The 15,818-nt window shown below is 45.4% G+C and overlaps 1 protein-coding gene across 1 annotated transcript in view; it reads left to right on the top strand.

The window, feature by feature from the left end:
* The first annotated feature begins 68 nt into the window (after positions 1-68).
* The window catches only part of DDB1 (damage specific DNA binding protein 1), a 29,507-nt gene continuing 13,757 nt past the window's right edge, over positions 69-15,818 (top strand). Inside the window, exons 1-12 of the mRNA XM_030331766.2 lie at positions 69-280; positions 1,504-1,652; positions 2,948-3,064; positions 3,629-3,850; positions 5,882-5,996; positions 6,928-7,025; positions 7,825-7,983; positions 8,567-8,650; positions 9,234-9,350; positions 9,923-10,025; positions 13,800-13,875; positions 13,972-14,080. Of these exons, the coding sequence (XP_030187626.1) occupies positions 220-280; positions 1,504-1,652; positions 2,948-3,064; positions 3,629-3,850; positions 5,882-5,996; positions 6,928-7,025; positions 7,825-7,983; positions 8,567-8,650; positions 9,234-9,350; positions 9,923-10,025; positions 13,800-13,875; positions 13,972-14,080 (1,410 nt within the window). The 5' untranslated portion in view covers positions 69-219. The remainder of the gene's footprint in view (positions 281-1,503; positions 1,653-2,947; positions 3,065-3,628; positions 3,851-5,881; positions 5,997-6,927; positions 7,026-7,824; positions 7,984-8,566; positions 8,651-9,233; positions 9,351-9,922; positions 10,026-13,799; positions 13,876-13,971; positions 14,081-15,818) is intronic.

Raw genomic sequence — 15,818 nt, 5'->3', positions numbered from 1 at the left:
TTTGGTTGGCCGCCTAGGGCGCCGTGAGTCCTCCAAGAGGCCAGGTGAGGCCGTCCCGTGATGCCCTGCGCCCCGGCCGCTCTGGCCTGCAACGTGTCTCTGGGGCGGAGGCAGCGGCATTGGAGTTCGCCGCGCGCGGGTGGGGGCCCCTGTCTCTTCGCCTGTGTCCATTTCTCTGTCGTTGCGCTCGAGTGCCGACGGGCCGCCCCAGACCTCGACATGTCGTACAACTACGTGGTAACGGCACAGAAGCCCACCGCCGTGAACGGCTGCGTGACCGGTGAGGCTGCCGGGGCAGGGGACCCCGCGAGGGAGGGAGCTGGGGGGGCACCGAGGCCTAGGGAGGCCCGCGGCCCCTGGGGCGGCCGGGCGGGACCGAGTCCCGGGAATGGAAGGTGCTGGTGGCCGACGGAGCTCCGCCAGCCCACGGCTTTAAAGAAGGTGTCCTTAAAAGAAGCACGCGCCTTTTGGGGAGTAAAAACTGCGCTTGGGGGTCCCCTTTTCGTCCTGGGAGGTCACTTGGCCTCGGGGACAGGGACGGGCCCCACCGGGACAGAGAGCGAAGTGAGTGGATTGTACGGTGTTGCCGGTGGGGGGAGGGGGGGCGAGATTGGCCTCGTGTGGTCAGGGGAAGGGGCGGTGGCGATGGCGACTTTCTTAGGGTCAGAATTTTCCAGTGGGAGAGCCTGGAAGGTGCAGGAGGTGGAGGGATGTGAGGAATGTACGCTCTCACCCGAAGGAGAGGAGTCTTCTCTGCCTGGGGCTGTTGTTTACTCGAGGGAGCTGCTAGAGCCGAGGGTTCGGATGGCCCGGCCCTGTGTTGGGTTTGCCTTGTTGACTAGACAAGGATCACAAAGGACACAGATGTCCAGAACCCCGGGAGTAATCGTCTTGAACCACGTTCACAGCAGAATATGAAGGCCTCAAAGTTGTATGTTTGTGTACATCCTAATCACGATTCCAAAACAAAACTCTTGTTGTTTGGAGAGTTGGAAGCTGTGAGGGAGTGTGGCCGGGGGGGTTATTTGGTCGACTGCTGGGAAGGCAAGAGGTGTGGACAAAACAGTGTCTTGATATAAAGCTCTGAGAATTTGCATTCCATCCGGTCTGTTTGGTCAAGATTTTGTGAGAATGTAGGTAAGGACTGAATGCAGGTGAACGCTTTCTCCAGCATCCCTTACCGAGAAGATAAGTCTGCCACTGCAGTAGGAAAAGTAAAATTTGAGGGCACAGAGCCATCTGAAAGGTTTTCACAGTCATTGTCAGTTGAAGGACATGCTGCTCTTAGGCCCAGGCCAGTTTTCTTAGTCTGATTAGGGAAGTAGCTCTCTTGAATGTATGAAGTGAGACTCTCTGAGGTGCTGGATTTGGCAAGAAGGAAGTGAATGGAGGGAGCCAGAGAACTCTGAAATAAATGTGAATTCTGGGGGTACTTAAGGACAAGTGATAGGATTATTTAGATACTGCTCTGGCGTCAAAAGTTAGAGGATCTGTTCCTTTCAGGACACTTTACATCAGCCGAAGACCTGAACCTGTTGATTGCCAAAAACACGAGATTAGAGATCTATGTGGTCACTGCTGAGGGGCTTCGGCCCGTCAAAGAGGTGGGCATGTATGGGAAGATTGCTGTCATGGAGCTTTTCAGGCCCAAGGTAAGTGCTCTGGGTTGGGCCCAGCAACAAGAACTGTCGTGTGGATGGTTTCACTTTGGCTTGGGATGGGTGGAATGGGGTTTAGGAGAGAAGTCTCTCTCTCTCTCTTTTTTTTTTTTTTTTTGGATGGCACGTTTCAATTTATATTATTGAACAAGCTTCCTAGGTATAGAACAGGGTCACTAGGAAAAAAAGTCAGGTTGACTTCTCTAGAAGGGGAGACTATAGTGGTTTGAAATGTGGGTCACCATACTGATTCAGAGAGTAGGCTCTTGATGAGGGCCATCCTGGTTTTATTCCTTATTGATTCTAACTTAGGATGTCACCTAACCTTTCAGAGCCTCAGAGCCTTATTGGCTTGTGTGCAGAGTGGGGATAACGACATGAAATCTCCTGGGTTACGTGAAGAGGAAATGTTATAATAGGAGCTATTACATGGCAAGCATTTACTGTTACACTAACAATTATCATAGTATTATCGTCATCATTGTAACTCAAATGCTTTCATCTGTGTTGCTTCATTGTATCCTAACTGACTCTGACAAGAAAGCAGTGGGTTCAAAATTTCAACTGTAATCCTTGGAACAAAATATTCAGTCTTTTGGGGTCTCTGTTAATAAGTAAGTAAGACTTTGTAGATCCATTTTAGCTCTCATCGTTATTCACATGTTTTTCCCTCTTCGAATAGTTGGGAGAGGATTAGAGGAGGCATTGCATTCATCTTGGAGAATTTGAATGGAATGAGAGATTAGCTTGAGATGGAAATAGACAAGACATTACTGTGGGTAGGGCAGAGACAAGTACAGTCATCAAAGTGAAGCCCAGATGTTTACCTGCTTTAGTTCTGGCCTGTTGCACACACCCTTAGGGTGTGTGTACCTGATGTGTGTTACCTATTCACTGGGATTTTTCTCTTCAGGGAGAAAAGAAAGTTCTTCTAGAACTTAGCATGCTTGAAGACAGAGGCTTAAAGGCCGGACAGCTATTTTTGTTTTAACAGGAACCTCTTTTACGGGCGCCTGGGTGGCTCAGTCGGTTAAGTGGCCGACTTTGGCTCAGGTTATGATCTTGTGGTTCATGAGTTTGAGCCCCACGTTTGGGCTCTGTGCTGACAGCTGAGAGCCTGGAGTCTGCTTCAGATTCTGCGTTTCCGTCTCTCTCTGCCCCTTTCCTGCTCATGCTCACTCTCGCGCACTGTCTCGCTCGCGCTCTCTCTGTCAAAAATAAACTAAAAAAAATTAAAAATAAATTTTTTTTTAAAGAACCTCTTTTAATGCTATCATGTTGGTTTCCAGGGGGAGAGCAAGGACCTCCTGTTTATCCTGACAGCTAAGTACAATGCCTGCATCCTGGAGTACAAGCAGAGCGGCGAGAGCATTGATATCATAACACGAGCCCATGGCAACGTCCAGGTGAGGTGGCTGCTTTAGGCTGATGAGAGTTTTTTGGGTAGAGCTGTCATGATTTGATGGAGAAAATTGAGCTGCTGGGGGCAGCTCTCTCTGTGATCAGAGAAACAAAGAGAACATCCTAAGGGTTTGAGCTTTTATGAAGAAAGGAAGAGTCCAAGGGACAGGGTACTAATTCATTGAGATTCAGTGTTCTGCGAAAAGGCACGCACTGACATGGGCTCGCTGGCATGGCCAGTAGACGCCGCTGGTTTTACTGCTACCCCTAAAGTCACCTTGGGGAGGAGGTGCCTGGTATCCTCTGTTACCCTGACTGTTGAGGTTCTTCCCTAACCTCAGTTTTTTTAATTTTATTTTTTTGAGAGAGAGACAGAGCGTGAGCAGGGGAGGGGCAGAGAGAGAGGGAGACGCAGGATCTGAAGCAGGCTCCAGGCTCTGAGCTGTCAGCACAGAGCCCGACACGGGGCTCGAACCCACGAACTGTGAGATCGTGACCTGAGCGGAAGTCAAAGGCTTGACCAACTGAGCCACCCAGGCGCCCCTCCTAACCCCAGTTTTACTTCTTAGGACCGTATTGGCCGCCCCTCAGAGACTGGCATCATTGGCATTATTGACCCCGAGTGCCGCATGATTGGCCTGCGACTCTATGATGGCCTTTTCAAGGTTATTCCGCTAGACCGGGACAATAAAGAGCTCAAGGCCTTTAACATCCGCCTCGAGGAGTTGCATGTCATCGACGTCAAGTTCTTATATGGTTGCCAAGCACCTACCATCTGCTTTGTCTACCAGGTACTGGAGCTGGAGGAGAGAGGGGGAAGCGGCGTGGTTTTGCACAGTGGGAGTTGCTTTCCGCTAATTGGAATGTCTGGATTTGGCAGTAGGGCAGGCAGAGAGTTGAACGTATTTGTCCTTAAGTGTTTTGAATGGTATGATTAATATGGGTCAGAATTTGATTGCGTCTTGAGCGCAGTAGTACTTAATGAGGCAGGAAGCTCTCTGGGGCTGGTAGCAGGTTTTAATCCTGAGATTACATTCTTGTGGACCTTGGAGATTTTATAGGGTGACCCAGTTTATACTTTGTCTGAGTCTCTTACCGGCATGCTAGGGGATTATTAAAACTTAGCTGTAGAGCAGTGATCTAGAAATTGCCCCTATAAGCAAAAGAAAAATCGTCTTGGCGATGTCTTATCTACGTCTTCTAAGAAGTGGTTTGCATTTTGTCCAGCCCTCACTTTCTGGTGACTTGTTGGCTGTTGACTTCTATTTTGGTCTGTGCCTCAAACTTTAGCCGCGCTGATCCTGGGCAGCTGTTCTCTGAGCCAGATTTGTTAAGTGGGGGCGGGGTGGCAGAACACCAGGCTCACTTGCCTGTATCTTAGAAAAATCTCCGCCTTTTAACAAAGAGCCAGATAGCATGAGGTCATTTCGCTTGCATGTGGTTGAATCAACGGTGGAGGGAAACCTAGTCTGAGTCCCGAGTGAGACGCGTGGGCACGTTCGATAGCTGTGTTAAGCTTCGGAAACACTGATTGTTTTTGCGTATTCTTTAGTGTCCCCCTAAGTGCTAGAGTTCAGAGGCTGGTCGGAATGAAGTTCAGTTGAATGAGGTGGAAACGACTTTAGGAGATTTTGTTTGATCTCGCTCACAGTTCACTACTGAAGCTGAAATAAAAAAACTTAAGAATTTCTCTCTCGTGTACAGTTTTGTAAATTACCAGGTCATTAAAACATTGATGTTGGTTATTCAAGGCTGATTCTGTCTGTTCCTAGCCTCAGGGCTGCCCGTTGTGAAAGATCTTCGTTTCTGTGTGTGTCTCAGGGGTCCAGATGCAAACCCCAGCTTGAACTTTTCATGGAGTTCAGTCTTACCCCTGCCATTGATGGGAAGAGCTTTCCTCAACCAAAAACCACTATCTCCTGTTTTGTGCCAAAAATTCAACTTGGGAAACATTTAGGGACTTGCCCGGTGAAAGGTAGTCATTCTAAGTGTGTCAGGAGCTATTAGCAGCGATTAAGATGTGGCCCCTGCCCCGAAACACATTGTGGAATTCTTTCCATAACTTCTTAGACTCCCATCTGGCCTTTGTTGATGCCATCTCCCACTGGCCGATTGTAGCCTCCCCGTCCCTGCTCTTCTAGTCTCAAAGGTGACTTTGATGGCCCTAGGACTGATGTGAGTCAGGATTCAGGAGAAGCAGGGGAAGGTGTTGACAAAGGCAGGACTGGAGGTCTTAGCTAAAACCTCCTTGTAGAGTAGTGTTGTGTTCTGTTCTCACTCCCATCACCCCTGCAGAATGTGCTTAAGAATTGTATCTTTTTTTTTTTTTTTTAAGTGATCTCTACACCCAGTTTGGGGCTCGAACTCACGACCCCGATGTCAAGAATTGCATGCTCCACGGACCGAGTCAGCCAGGCGCCCCTCAGATAAATTTTTTAATCTCTTAGACGTATTTAGCTTCTCAATATAGTAAGTTCCTTGAGACCAAGGACTTAGGGCATAACGTATGTCTTAGACACACCCGTGAATATACACGTGTATGTTGTATTTCTTACGGTGATCGGTATAGCGTGCCACATTGATTTTTCTAATTCTGAAGCCTGTCTTGGTTGGTTGAGTTGTTAGAAACAGGTCTGGGTCTCAGCCTACCCAGTCACAGGCTTAGTTGGTGGCTGTCAACATATGGATGGGTCAGGGTAGTAAGGCCAACGTGATAGGATGATCAGATGCTGGGTGGGTATGGCCTGTCCCTTTCAGGATTCCTGTCCAGTCCAGGGTTCACCCTTCGTTGGGGCTAACCACTCCACCTTTCCCCCACCTAGGACCCTCAGGGGCGGCATGTGAAAACCTATGAGGTGTCTCTCCGAGAGAAGGAGTTCAATAAGGGCCCTTGGAAACAGGAAAACGTAGAAGCTGAGGCTTCCATGGTGATTGCAGGTTGGTTGGGGTTTTGGAAATGTGCCCCCTGCCCCCCAGGTCTGGGTCTGTTCCCTACTCTTGCTCCTTCCTCACCTTCTCTGCACCTTCATTTCCGGGCTCAGATGCTATTATGCACGTGCATTACTCAGCAGCCCTGACGTCTCCTGTTTTCTAAATGTGCTTTCCTTTGCTTTTCCCATTTTTGTTTTTGGGATTGTCTGTTTTTTACTCCTCCCAGAAAGTACAGCTTTCCTTTATTTGGGGTGGCGGGGTTAAGTACTGAGATTGATTTGCAGAGTGGCGTGTAGAAATTACTCTCATTATTTCACTGCTGGGCATAACGTTGAAAAACCGAGGCGGGGTGGCCTGTGGAGCTTATCTAATCTGAGTCTTTCACAGATGGGGATGCCTGGGCCACGGGGCTTGCCCGTGCCTGTGCCTCGCTGACAAAGCCTCGGCCTGATTCCAGGCCTCTGTGCTCCTTGTCCCATATCCTGCCCTCAACATCATGTTATGTGTCTCGCTTAGGAGAGAAATTTTAGAACTCTCAAGTGAGAATTGGCTTTTCTAAATGGTGGCCCTGATAACGGGGGAAAGTAAGCTAAGGAACGGGAAAAAGAATAACCATTTTGAGTTCGAGAGATCAAAGTTGAGGAGAGAAAGGGGGAGGGTGCAGGTGGAAGAGCACGGAGAAGACGCCCCACCCGTAGGGGCTCGGAAACACCGGAAGAGTGACGATAAAAATACAGGGTGAGGTGATGCCAGCCTGACATTTCCCAGACAGCAGCGTCAGTTAAAGGCCGCCACGTTCCTTGGACTTGGTTGTCTTTTTAAAAGTAATGATTTCCTGAAGGTTTGCCCCAGAGGTGGCTGGATCAGTGCCCTTGACGCTACAGGGCTTGGCAGGTCTGGAGTACTGAGCGTTCTAACGCTGTCCTTTCCCCTGCAGTCCCAGAGCCCTTTGGAGGGGCCATCATCATTGGACAGGAGTCGATCACCTATCACAACGGTGACAAATACCTGGCGATTGCCCCTCCTATCATCAAGGTGAGCAGCACTCTTTTACTTTTCCTTCCTTCTCTGTTTTTTTTTTGTTTTTTTTTTGCCCTTGTTCTTACCCTGCTCCTTTGTTTCTCCCCGTTTGTAAAGAGAAATTTCTAGATGTCTGTCCTAGCGCTTACTATGTGCGTAAGATAACTGTGTGGGGCATTGGGAATACAAAGAGAGACTGGCCTGGTTTTGCTTACGGAGAGCTTGCCCACTAGCCGAGAGAAAGAAGTAGTAATCGAAGGAGGCTTACTCTTCCCGTCTACTGGGGCGACTTTACGAAGGGAAGGATTTTGCAGATTTGATTAAATGTTCTCAGAGCTCAATCATGTGAGGGTAATAGAGTGATCAGTTGTACAGACTTAAAAAAAATTGGTCACAAAAGTTTTAAATCTCAGTGTTTCAAGTCATAAGAATTAGAATATTAAGTTAAAGGGCAAATGACATAGTCTATGGTAGCGTTAGCAGTGGGAGGAATTCGTGGTCGTGACGGTAAGTAACAAAATCTGTGATAGTGTTCATAGTCCAGTGAATACTTACAGTTGCTTCCTATTTTCTATGTATTTCTATTTCCCAATAGGATAATCTGTGGAAAAAACATTTCAGGTGTATTGAGTTCCTCAGAAAATCGTCTTCAGAATAAAAATGTCCCCATTTTTAATCACACACGTAGCATTTGCTAAGTGGATTCCTTGCCTGTGAAATGGCTGGGCTTGGTAAAGGGAGTGGTTCACGAGGGTTTGCTCTCTGGTTATGGGAGACACTTAATCTCTAACGACCATGTCTTCCCTCTTGGCAGCAAAGCACGATCGTGTGTCACAATCGTGTGGACCCCAATGGTTCCCGCTATCTGCTGGGAGACATGGAAGGACGGCTCTTTATGCTGCTCTTGGAGAAGGAGGAGCAGATGGACGGCACCGTCACCCTCAAAGATCTCCGCGTGGAGCTCCTTGGAGAGGTCGGGCTGGTCCCTGCTCTGCTGTCTTCTGCTAGCGCCCTAGTGACCCCAGATGTGTGGTCTCACACTGTGACTGGGAACTGTGTTACGTACCATCTAGCGACACGTGGTCAGTCCTGCTGCGGAAGTTGGTTTTCAAATGAGTTAGATGTTGGAGAATCTCGCAGGCAGCCGTGCTCTACGTCAAGCACACAAAGGGAGAGAAATGGAAAGGATACCATTCAGAATGGAAGATTAACCTAACGCTAATACTCCATTCCAGGGGGAGGGTCCCAAAAAAGTTAAGGAGCAGACTGGAGCCATTGGGATTAAGATGATCATTCGGAGGAGGCACCTGCAAGAAAAAGAATAGATTTTTCTGACTGTAAGGATATGATACATGGAGTCACAAACTTCAGAGACTTAGGAACATTTGTTTAGTGGGGCCTGGGGATTTGAAATGGAGAATTGTTTCGGGACTCGTGGCTGCAGCTGTTTGTTTTCTTAGCAGACCTCTGAGAGGTGAGAGGACAGTGGTAGGACAGTGTCGGGCTCCCAGGGAGTGTCCATTCTGATGCCTTTCATGCCACTGACTTTCTTCTAGACCTCTATCGCCGAATGCTTGACATACCTCGATAACGGTGTTGTGTTCGTTGGGTCTCGCCTCGGTGACTCCCAGCTTGTGAAGGTGAGAAGATACTTTCTTCTTTCTGGCTTTTTCACCATCTTCACTGCTTCTTTGTCACGTTTCTCCTGTGTTTGGAACCTCTGAATTTCTTCATTTCATCTGTTTCCATACTATACAGCTGTCTCCTCGGTCGATTTCCCTTCCTACCCTGACTAGCTCTTTGTCTTAAAGGTTCATTTAACAGATGTGCCAGGCAAGGTGCTGGGCAGAGTGGATGCAATGATGAAACAAGACCCAGTTCCTACCTTCAAAGAGGTCATAGTGTATTGTGCCAGATCACCTCTGGAGTATGAAAACTTTGGATTTCTCTGCAGAGAAATACATGCAAACGTTTTACATTAATTTCCAAACTGCTTCTTTGAAATCCATCCATGGGACTCACAGATTAGAAATCCCTCACTGGTTCGTGGGTCTTCTAGAAGCTACCCATGTTCCTTAGTCAATAATCCCCTTCTAGAAGCATCCAGTGGAGTACAAGAAGGGCAGATCTTGTAGGATTCAGAGTTTCTCTTGGATGATAACCGTCTCTTTAGGGTGGATCTCTTAGAGGCATTCCAGGACTAACCTTGTTTTCTCTTGTTAGCTCAATGTTGACAGCAACGAACAAGGCTCCTATGTAGTGGCCATGGAAACCTTTACTAATTTGGGACCCATTGTGGACATGTGCGTGGTGGACCTGGAGAGACAGGGGCAGGGACAGGTAAGAGGGTCATCCTAGAAATGGATGGTTGATATGTTCGCTCAAACTGTGCTTTTCTAGACTTGCCTATCCGGAGTGGGGTGTGCGCACTGAAGATAAGTTTTAAGAGCCTTGCTCACTAACGATGACGCAAGGATAACTACCATTTATTGAGTGCATCGCTAGGTCGGTGATACAGATCTACATTATCTGTGATCCTATTAGATAGGAATTCTTGGCTGTTTCAGAAGTGAAGAGACTTGGGACTGAGAAAGATCAAGGAACTTGTCCAAGGTCCCATAACCCCCAAATGGCAGGTGTGTCTGAGTCTAGATCCTGTGTTCTTTCTAGTACACTCTAGGTTCCAATGATGGAAGCCACCTTGCTAGGAGCAGTGGTAGTTGCTTTTTGCTTCTTGGACTAGAATGTCCTGTCTGCTTGGAAAATTTGAGGGACTTGGACATCAGCCTCTGCCAAGTCTGCATCCTCAAACTTAGCTCCACTGGAAGGGTCATTGGGTTTACTTTCCGGGCATCAGTATGATGGCCCCAGGCTTGCGAGGGCGTATTTAGAAACACTTTCTCTATTTGCAGCTGGTTACTTGCTCTGGGGCTTTCAAGGAAGGTTCCTTGCGGATCATCCGAAATGGAATTGGAATCCACGAGCATGCCAGCATTGACTTACCAGGCATCAAAGGTAACCTTTTGGTGGATGTAGGGTACAAATCTTACTTGAGTGACCTTGATCTTTGGTCTCATTACGAGTTGTGAAGGCACTTGGGTGGGAGCTAGAGGAAAGCAGGTCAGATGAAGAATTAAAAAAAAAAATGGAAAAGACAAATCAGTGGTAGAAGCTTAAACGTATTTATAAGTGCCAAAGTAAACTTGAAAATATATATTATTGACCAAAACTGGATAATGGAGTAGAGAAATGGAAAGTTTCTAAGTTAAATTGAACGTTTCCACAAGGGAACTAATAGAATCCCTGAAAAAAGAGGAGACTGAGAATATCACATACAAGTGTAAATAGTGTAAAGGGAACTTCTAGAACAAAAGTAAAAACCTGAATTCCGGGAGAACTATAATAATCAAGATCAAAGAAAGACTATAGTGAAAGGCTTTTATGATATATAGGTAGTAGATGACCTATAGTGACCCAGGGTAATATGACAGAACAGCTATACATCTGCATGGGTGTCTGAAAAATCTGATATGTCATGTTAAGTAAATGTGAATTGGTTAAAACTCACCTATTAAAGGAGAAAGACGATCAGATTGAATCATAAAGCAAAACCAAAGATACATACATAGAGAGAGAGACACATCAGAAAAAAAGTTTAGACTGTTAAATAAGAGGATGGAAATGGATAAATAAAGAAATAGAGGTTTATGAGTTAGAAAGGAAGAGATCATAAAACTACAAAACCCAAGAGAATTGACTGGAAAACTACACAACAATTCATTAAGGTAGTAGGATATAAAATTAACGTACTAAAGTTAATAGCTTTCATGTGAAAACACAGTCCATTCGAAGGTATAGTGGAGGGAAGGAGCCAATTTACAATAGCAGTAAAAAGGCAAAATACCAAGGAATAAACTTTATAAAAAGTGTGCAAAACTTCTACAGGGAAAACTTTAAAATACTCCTTAAAGGTTCAAAGGATAGATTGGTCAGATGAAAAAAAGACATGCCAACATGCTATAGATGAAATTGTAAAGTAGTCTTTGACCTATTTTTATATTTCATGTATCTCAATAAAAATATCAGGGTTTTTTTTTTTTTTTTTCCTTGACCTAGATAATCCAAGGTCCAAATGGAAAAAGGGAGAAGCAAGAAAAGCCAGGAGATGGGACTAGCCCTACCAGATACTAAAATGTGCCATTAAACCTCAGTGACTAAAAGTGTGGTTTCGGTGCACTAACAGGCAGGGTTCCTTGAGCAAAACTCCCGAAATTAAAAAAACTCAAACATCCAGAAATTTAAAAAAAGTCCAGAAATAGACACAGTTACATGTGGGAATTAAGTATACAATGGTGGTGTCTCAGTTCAGTGAGCTAGAGATGATTTTTTTTTTTTTAAGTTTATTTATTTAGAGAGAGAGAGAGAGAGATCACACATGCGTTGGGGAGGGGCAAAGAGAGAGGGAGACAATCCCAAGCAGGTGCTGTGCTGTCGGCACAGAGCCTGACCAGGGGCTCAATCTCACAACCTGTAAGACCATGACCTGAGCCGAAATCAAGAGTTGGACACTCAACCAGCTGAGGCACCCACGGGCCCCAAAGATGATTTCTTATGTTTATTTATGTTGGAGATAGCACCGGCAGGGGAGGGGCAGAGAGAGAGGAGGATGGGGGATCCTAAGTGGGCCGTGTGCTGACAGCAGTGAGCCCCGCGAGCTATGAGATCATGATCGGAGTCCAAGTCGGACAGTCAACCAGCTGAGCCACCCAGATGCCCCAAGATGATTCTTTTACGAATGGTTTTTAATAAATGGTGTTCCCAGTCATCAACTGGGGAAAGATGAGTTTGGATCTGTGCTGTACTTTGTATACCTTACTAGAATCCACATGGATCAGACTTCATGTAAAAAGGAGACTGTACAAAAATAAATAAACATAAAAATTTCTTTTTTAAAAAACGGCTATAGAAAAGTTAAAAGAAAAAGTTGAATCCCTTTATAATTTTATTTGTTTTATTATTATTTTTTTTTTTTAATTTTTTTTTTTTTTTAACGTTTATTTATTTTTGAGACAGAGCATGAACAGGGGAGGGGCAGAGAGAGAGGGAGACACAGAATCGGAAGCAGGCTCCAGGCTCCGAGCCATCAGCCCAGAGCCCGACGCGGGGCTCGAACTCACGGACCGTGAGATCGTGGCCTGAGCCGAAGTCGGACGCTTAACCGACTGAGCCACCCAGGCGCCCCTGTTTTATTATTTTTTTAAAATTTTTATTTGTTTTGAAAGAGAGGTAGCAAGCGGGAGACAAAAATCCCAAACAGGCTCCACTCTGTCAGTGCAGAGCTGACGTGGGGCTTGAATTCAGGAACCGTGAAATCGTGACCTGAGCCAAAGTCAAGGGTCAGACCCTTAACCGACTGAGCCACCTAGGTACCCCCCCTTTATAATTTAGTGGGGAAGGTCTTTTAAAATATGACTCCAGTACAGAAGCAAAGGGAATGATTGGTTAATTCAGCAACGTAAAAGTAAAACACTTCTGCATGGCAGAAACCAAACTCTGTAAGGTTAAGTCATGAGAAGTGGCACACCAGATAAAAATGTTTGTACTTCACCTTATAGACAAAGGCCTAACCTCCCTAATTTATCCAAACATTTCTATAAAGGGGATCACCAAAAATTCCTGTCCCCAAATTATAGGAGAACACGCATAGACGGGTAATGGACCTTACTTGTAATAAGGGAAGTGCAAATCCGAACTGAGTAGCAATACCATTCTTCACCAGGTGACCAGAATCCAAAAGTTTGACAACACTGTTGGTGGGGCTGTGAGGAAATTAGCATGCTTATTGGTAATATTGCCAAAACTACACACGCATTTAATGATTTATAGACAATCCTGTTTCTAGGAATCTACCCTATAGACCTTCGTATGTACGGAATGACATAAATACAAGATCATTTGTTGTGGCATTGTGTGCAAAATACTGAAAAAGTGTCCATCAGATAAGACTTAATAATAAACTGGTGTGTCTGTATAATGCTGTGCATCTGTTAAAGACAAAGTACTGTTCAGTTTTGATAAGGGCTTAATACAAAGCGGAAAAGTATGGTGCCAAACAGTGTACGATAGGCTGTTTTGTGTGTGTGTGTGTGTGTGTGTGTGTGTATACGTATATGTGTGTGTGTGTATGTATATATGTGCGTACATGTATGTATATTTATGTGTGTGTATATATATATGTATGTGCGTATATACGTACATATGTACGTACGTACATATCTCTTAAAGCTTTGAGTAATCTCGACACCCAATATGGGGCTTGAACCCACAACCCTGAGATCAAGAAGCTGCATGCTCCACAGACTGAGACAGCCAGACATCTCTTGTATTTGTATTTGCTTGTAAAATACTGCCAATTTCCTTATAAATTTTTTTTCTTTTTGAAGAATAAACAAGAGACTATTGATGACTTATTTGGCAGATAGGTTTCAGGGAGAGGTATAGGAATGGAACCTCTGTGTACACATTTTAAGAACAGATTTTGATTTTGAGTCGTAGAAATGTATTCTCCTCTTCCAAATTAAAGGAAAAACTTAAAAATATTAGGCTCAAAACAGTTTTAAAAATAACTTCTTCACGGTCTTAAAGCCAGGAAAGAACAGAGTGGGTATTTCAGCTTTAGGACGGACTCCACAAAGTTCCCGCTCCTTGGGGCCAGGCTGCCCTTCCTTAGATGTGGGGAGCCGAGTGTTGGGCTGTGCTCTGAGTCTTACTCCTTGATCTTTGTTCCAGGTCTGTGGCCGCTGCGGTCTGATCCTAACCGGGAGACTGATGACACTCTGGTGCTCTCTTTTGTGGGCCAGACAAGGTAAGGGTGAGTCTGATGCCAGCTCCAGGTGCTCCTGTGAAGGGTGCAAGGTGGGGAAGCCAGGCCGGCTGACCTGGGCCTTCCCTTCTGCCGCAGAGTTCTCATGTTGAATGGAGAGGAGGTGGAGGAAACCGAACTGATGGGTTTCGTGGATGATCAGCAGACTTTCTTCTGTGGCAACGTGGCTCATCAGCAACTTATCCAGGTAACTGAGAAAGGGGCAGGCGCTGTTTACTTGAATTTGACCTACAGTGCAGTCTAGAGCACCACAGGATTTTAAGACAGTCCATTGTTATGACTCTAAAAGTAACAGGAATCCTAGGGAAAGAAAATTAAAATTACTCGATGACCTACCACCCAGTGGTGGGTTAATTTTGGAGTTGTTCCTTTTAACTTTGTTTTTTTCTGAAATGTATGTATATTGTATTTATTCACATTCTCTTTTATAGACTGGGATCGTAACATTTTTATGGTTTGGGGTGCCATATTTGGGCAAACCGCTAATTATGCTTATTTTATGAGACGTATTTTTTCCCTTGTTCTAATAGTAATACACACCTATTTAGTCCTAATGCTCCCGTCCATATATGATTGTCAGCAACACTCTCCACGTTGTTAGAACCAGAACTTACTGTATTCCGATTTTGTTTTAAATATATATGTGACATGGGGGTCAGGTGTCCTTTTTGCGCTTGTTAGCCCCGGGAGCCTGATTTCTGAGCGCCTTCCCACGCCTTCGTTGTTTTCAGTTTGGAGTGACCCCTGGCTCTCTTCACTTTTTGCACATCCCTCTCAACCTTTTGCACTTTCCTTAACTGTCAGTGTTTGCCAGTGTCGGGCATGGCATTTGTGTGCCTGAGGATTAATGAACTTGTCTCCATCTTTTTATCCACTTGGGTCTTCCTGTTAGTCAGCAGGCAGTGGTGGATTTGGTAAAAGCCAGAGAGAAGGTTCTGTTGGTTTCTGGACCAAGTGTGGGAGATGCCCAGATACTGATTCATTGCTTTGTCAGTGTTTTCTAACTAGTGGCCTGAAGACTGGCACCAGCTCGTGTGTCTGTTATTAAAGGGCTTTACTCTTTAAATAGGAACTCAGTTTTGATAGGTGAGATGAATCAATGACATTACACTGTCATCAACTTGCTTTTTATTTTATTTCAGTGATAAAATAGATTCATTAAACTTATTTCATAATTTTGTAGCCTTTTGTAAAGGGTTTTATTTTTTTAACGTTTATTAATTTTGAGAGGATGGAGGAGGGGTGGAGAGAGAGAATCCTAAGCAGGCTCTGTTCTGTCAGCACAGATCCCAACGTGGGGTTCAATCTCACGAACCGTGAGATCGTGACCAGAGCCGAAACCAAGAGTCAGATGCTTAACCAACTGAGCCATCCAGGCTCCCCTTAAGACTTTTTTTTTAAATTTTTTTTTTTTTAATGTTTATTTTTGAGAGAGAGAGAGAGAGAGTGCAAGTGGGGGAGGAACAGAGAAAGGGAGACACAGAATCCGAAGCAAACTCCAGGCTCTAAGCTTGTCCACACAGAGCCTGATGCGGGGCACGAACTCACGAACCAGTAGTTAATGACCTGAGTTGAAGTCAAACGCTCAACCGACTGAGCCACCCAGGCACCCCTCCCCTTAAGATCTTAGTTTTAAGTAATCTCCACACCCAATATGGGGCTTGAACTCATGACCCTGAGATCAAGAGTCGCACTCTTCCACCGACCGAGCCAGCCCGGAGCCTCCAAATTTTAAAGCATTTTAATGGTTCGTGTATAGTAAAGAACTTGACTATTTTAGAAGACTGATTTTTGGTTTGAGAAAAACCGCTAGGCCGGTAGTCACAGGGTCTTCCTCTGTTGATAGTTTTCCCAAGACTTCATCAGAATGAATCAGGTTACCTTTTTTTCCCGGTATGTCAGCTGGAAGTGGTTTTAAGCCAGCC

This window comes from Lynx canadensis, chromosome D1 (genome assembly GCF_007474595.2).
Source record: "Lynx canadensis isolate LIC74 chromosome D1, mLynCan4.pri.v2, whole genome shotgun sequence".
Lineage (NCBI taxonomy): Eukaryota > Metazoa > Chordata > Mammalia > Carnivora > Felidae > Lynx > Lynx canadensis.
Note: the sequence above shows the minus strand (reverse complement) of the source record. Positions and strands in the feature narration are given on the sequence as shown.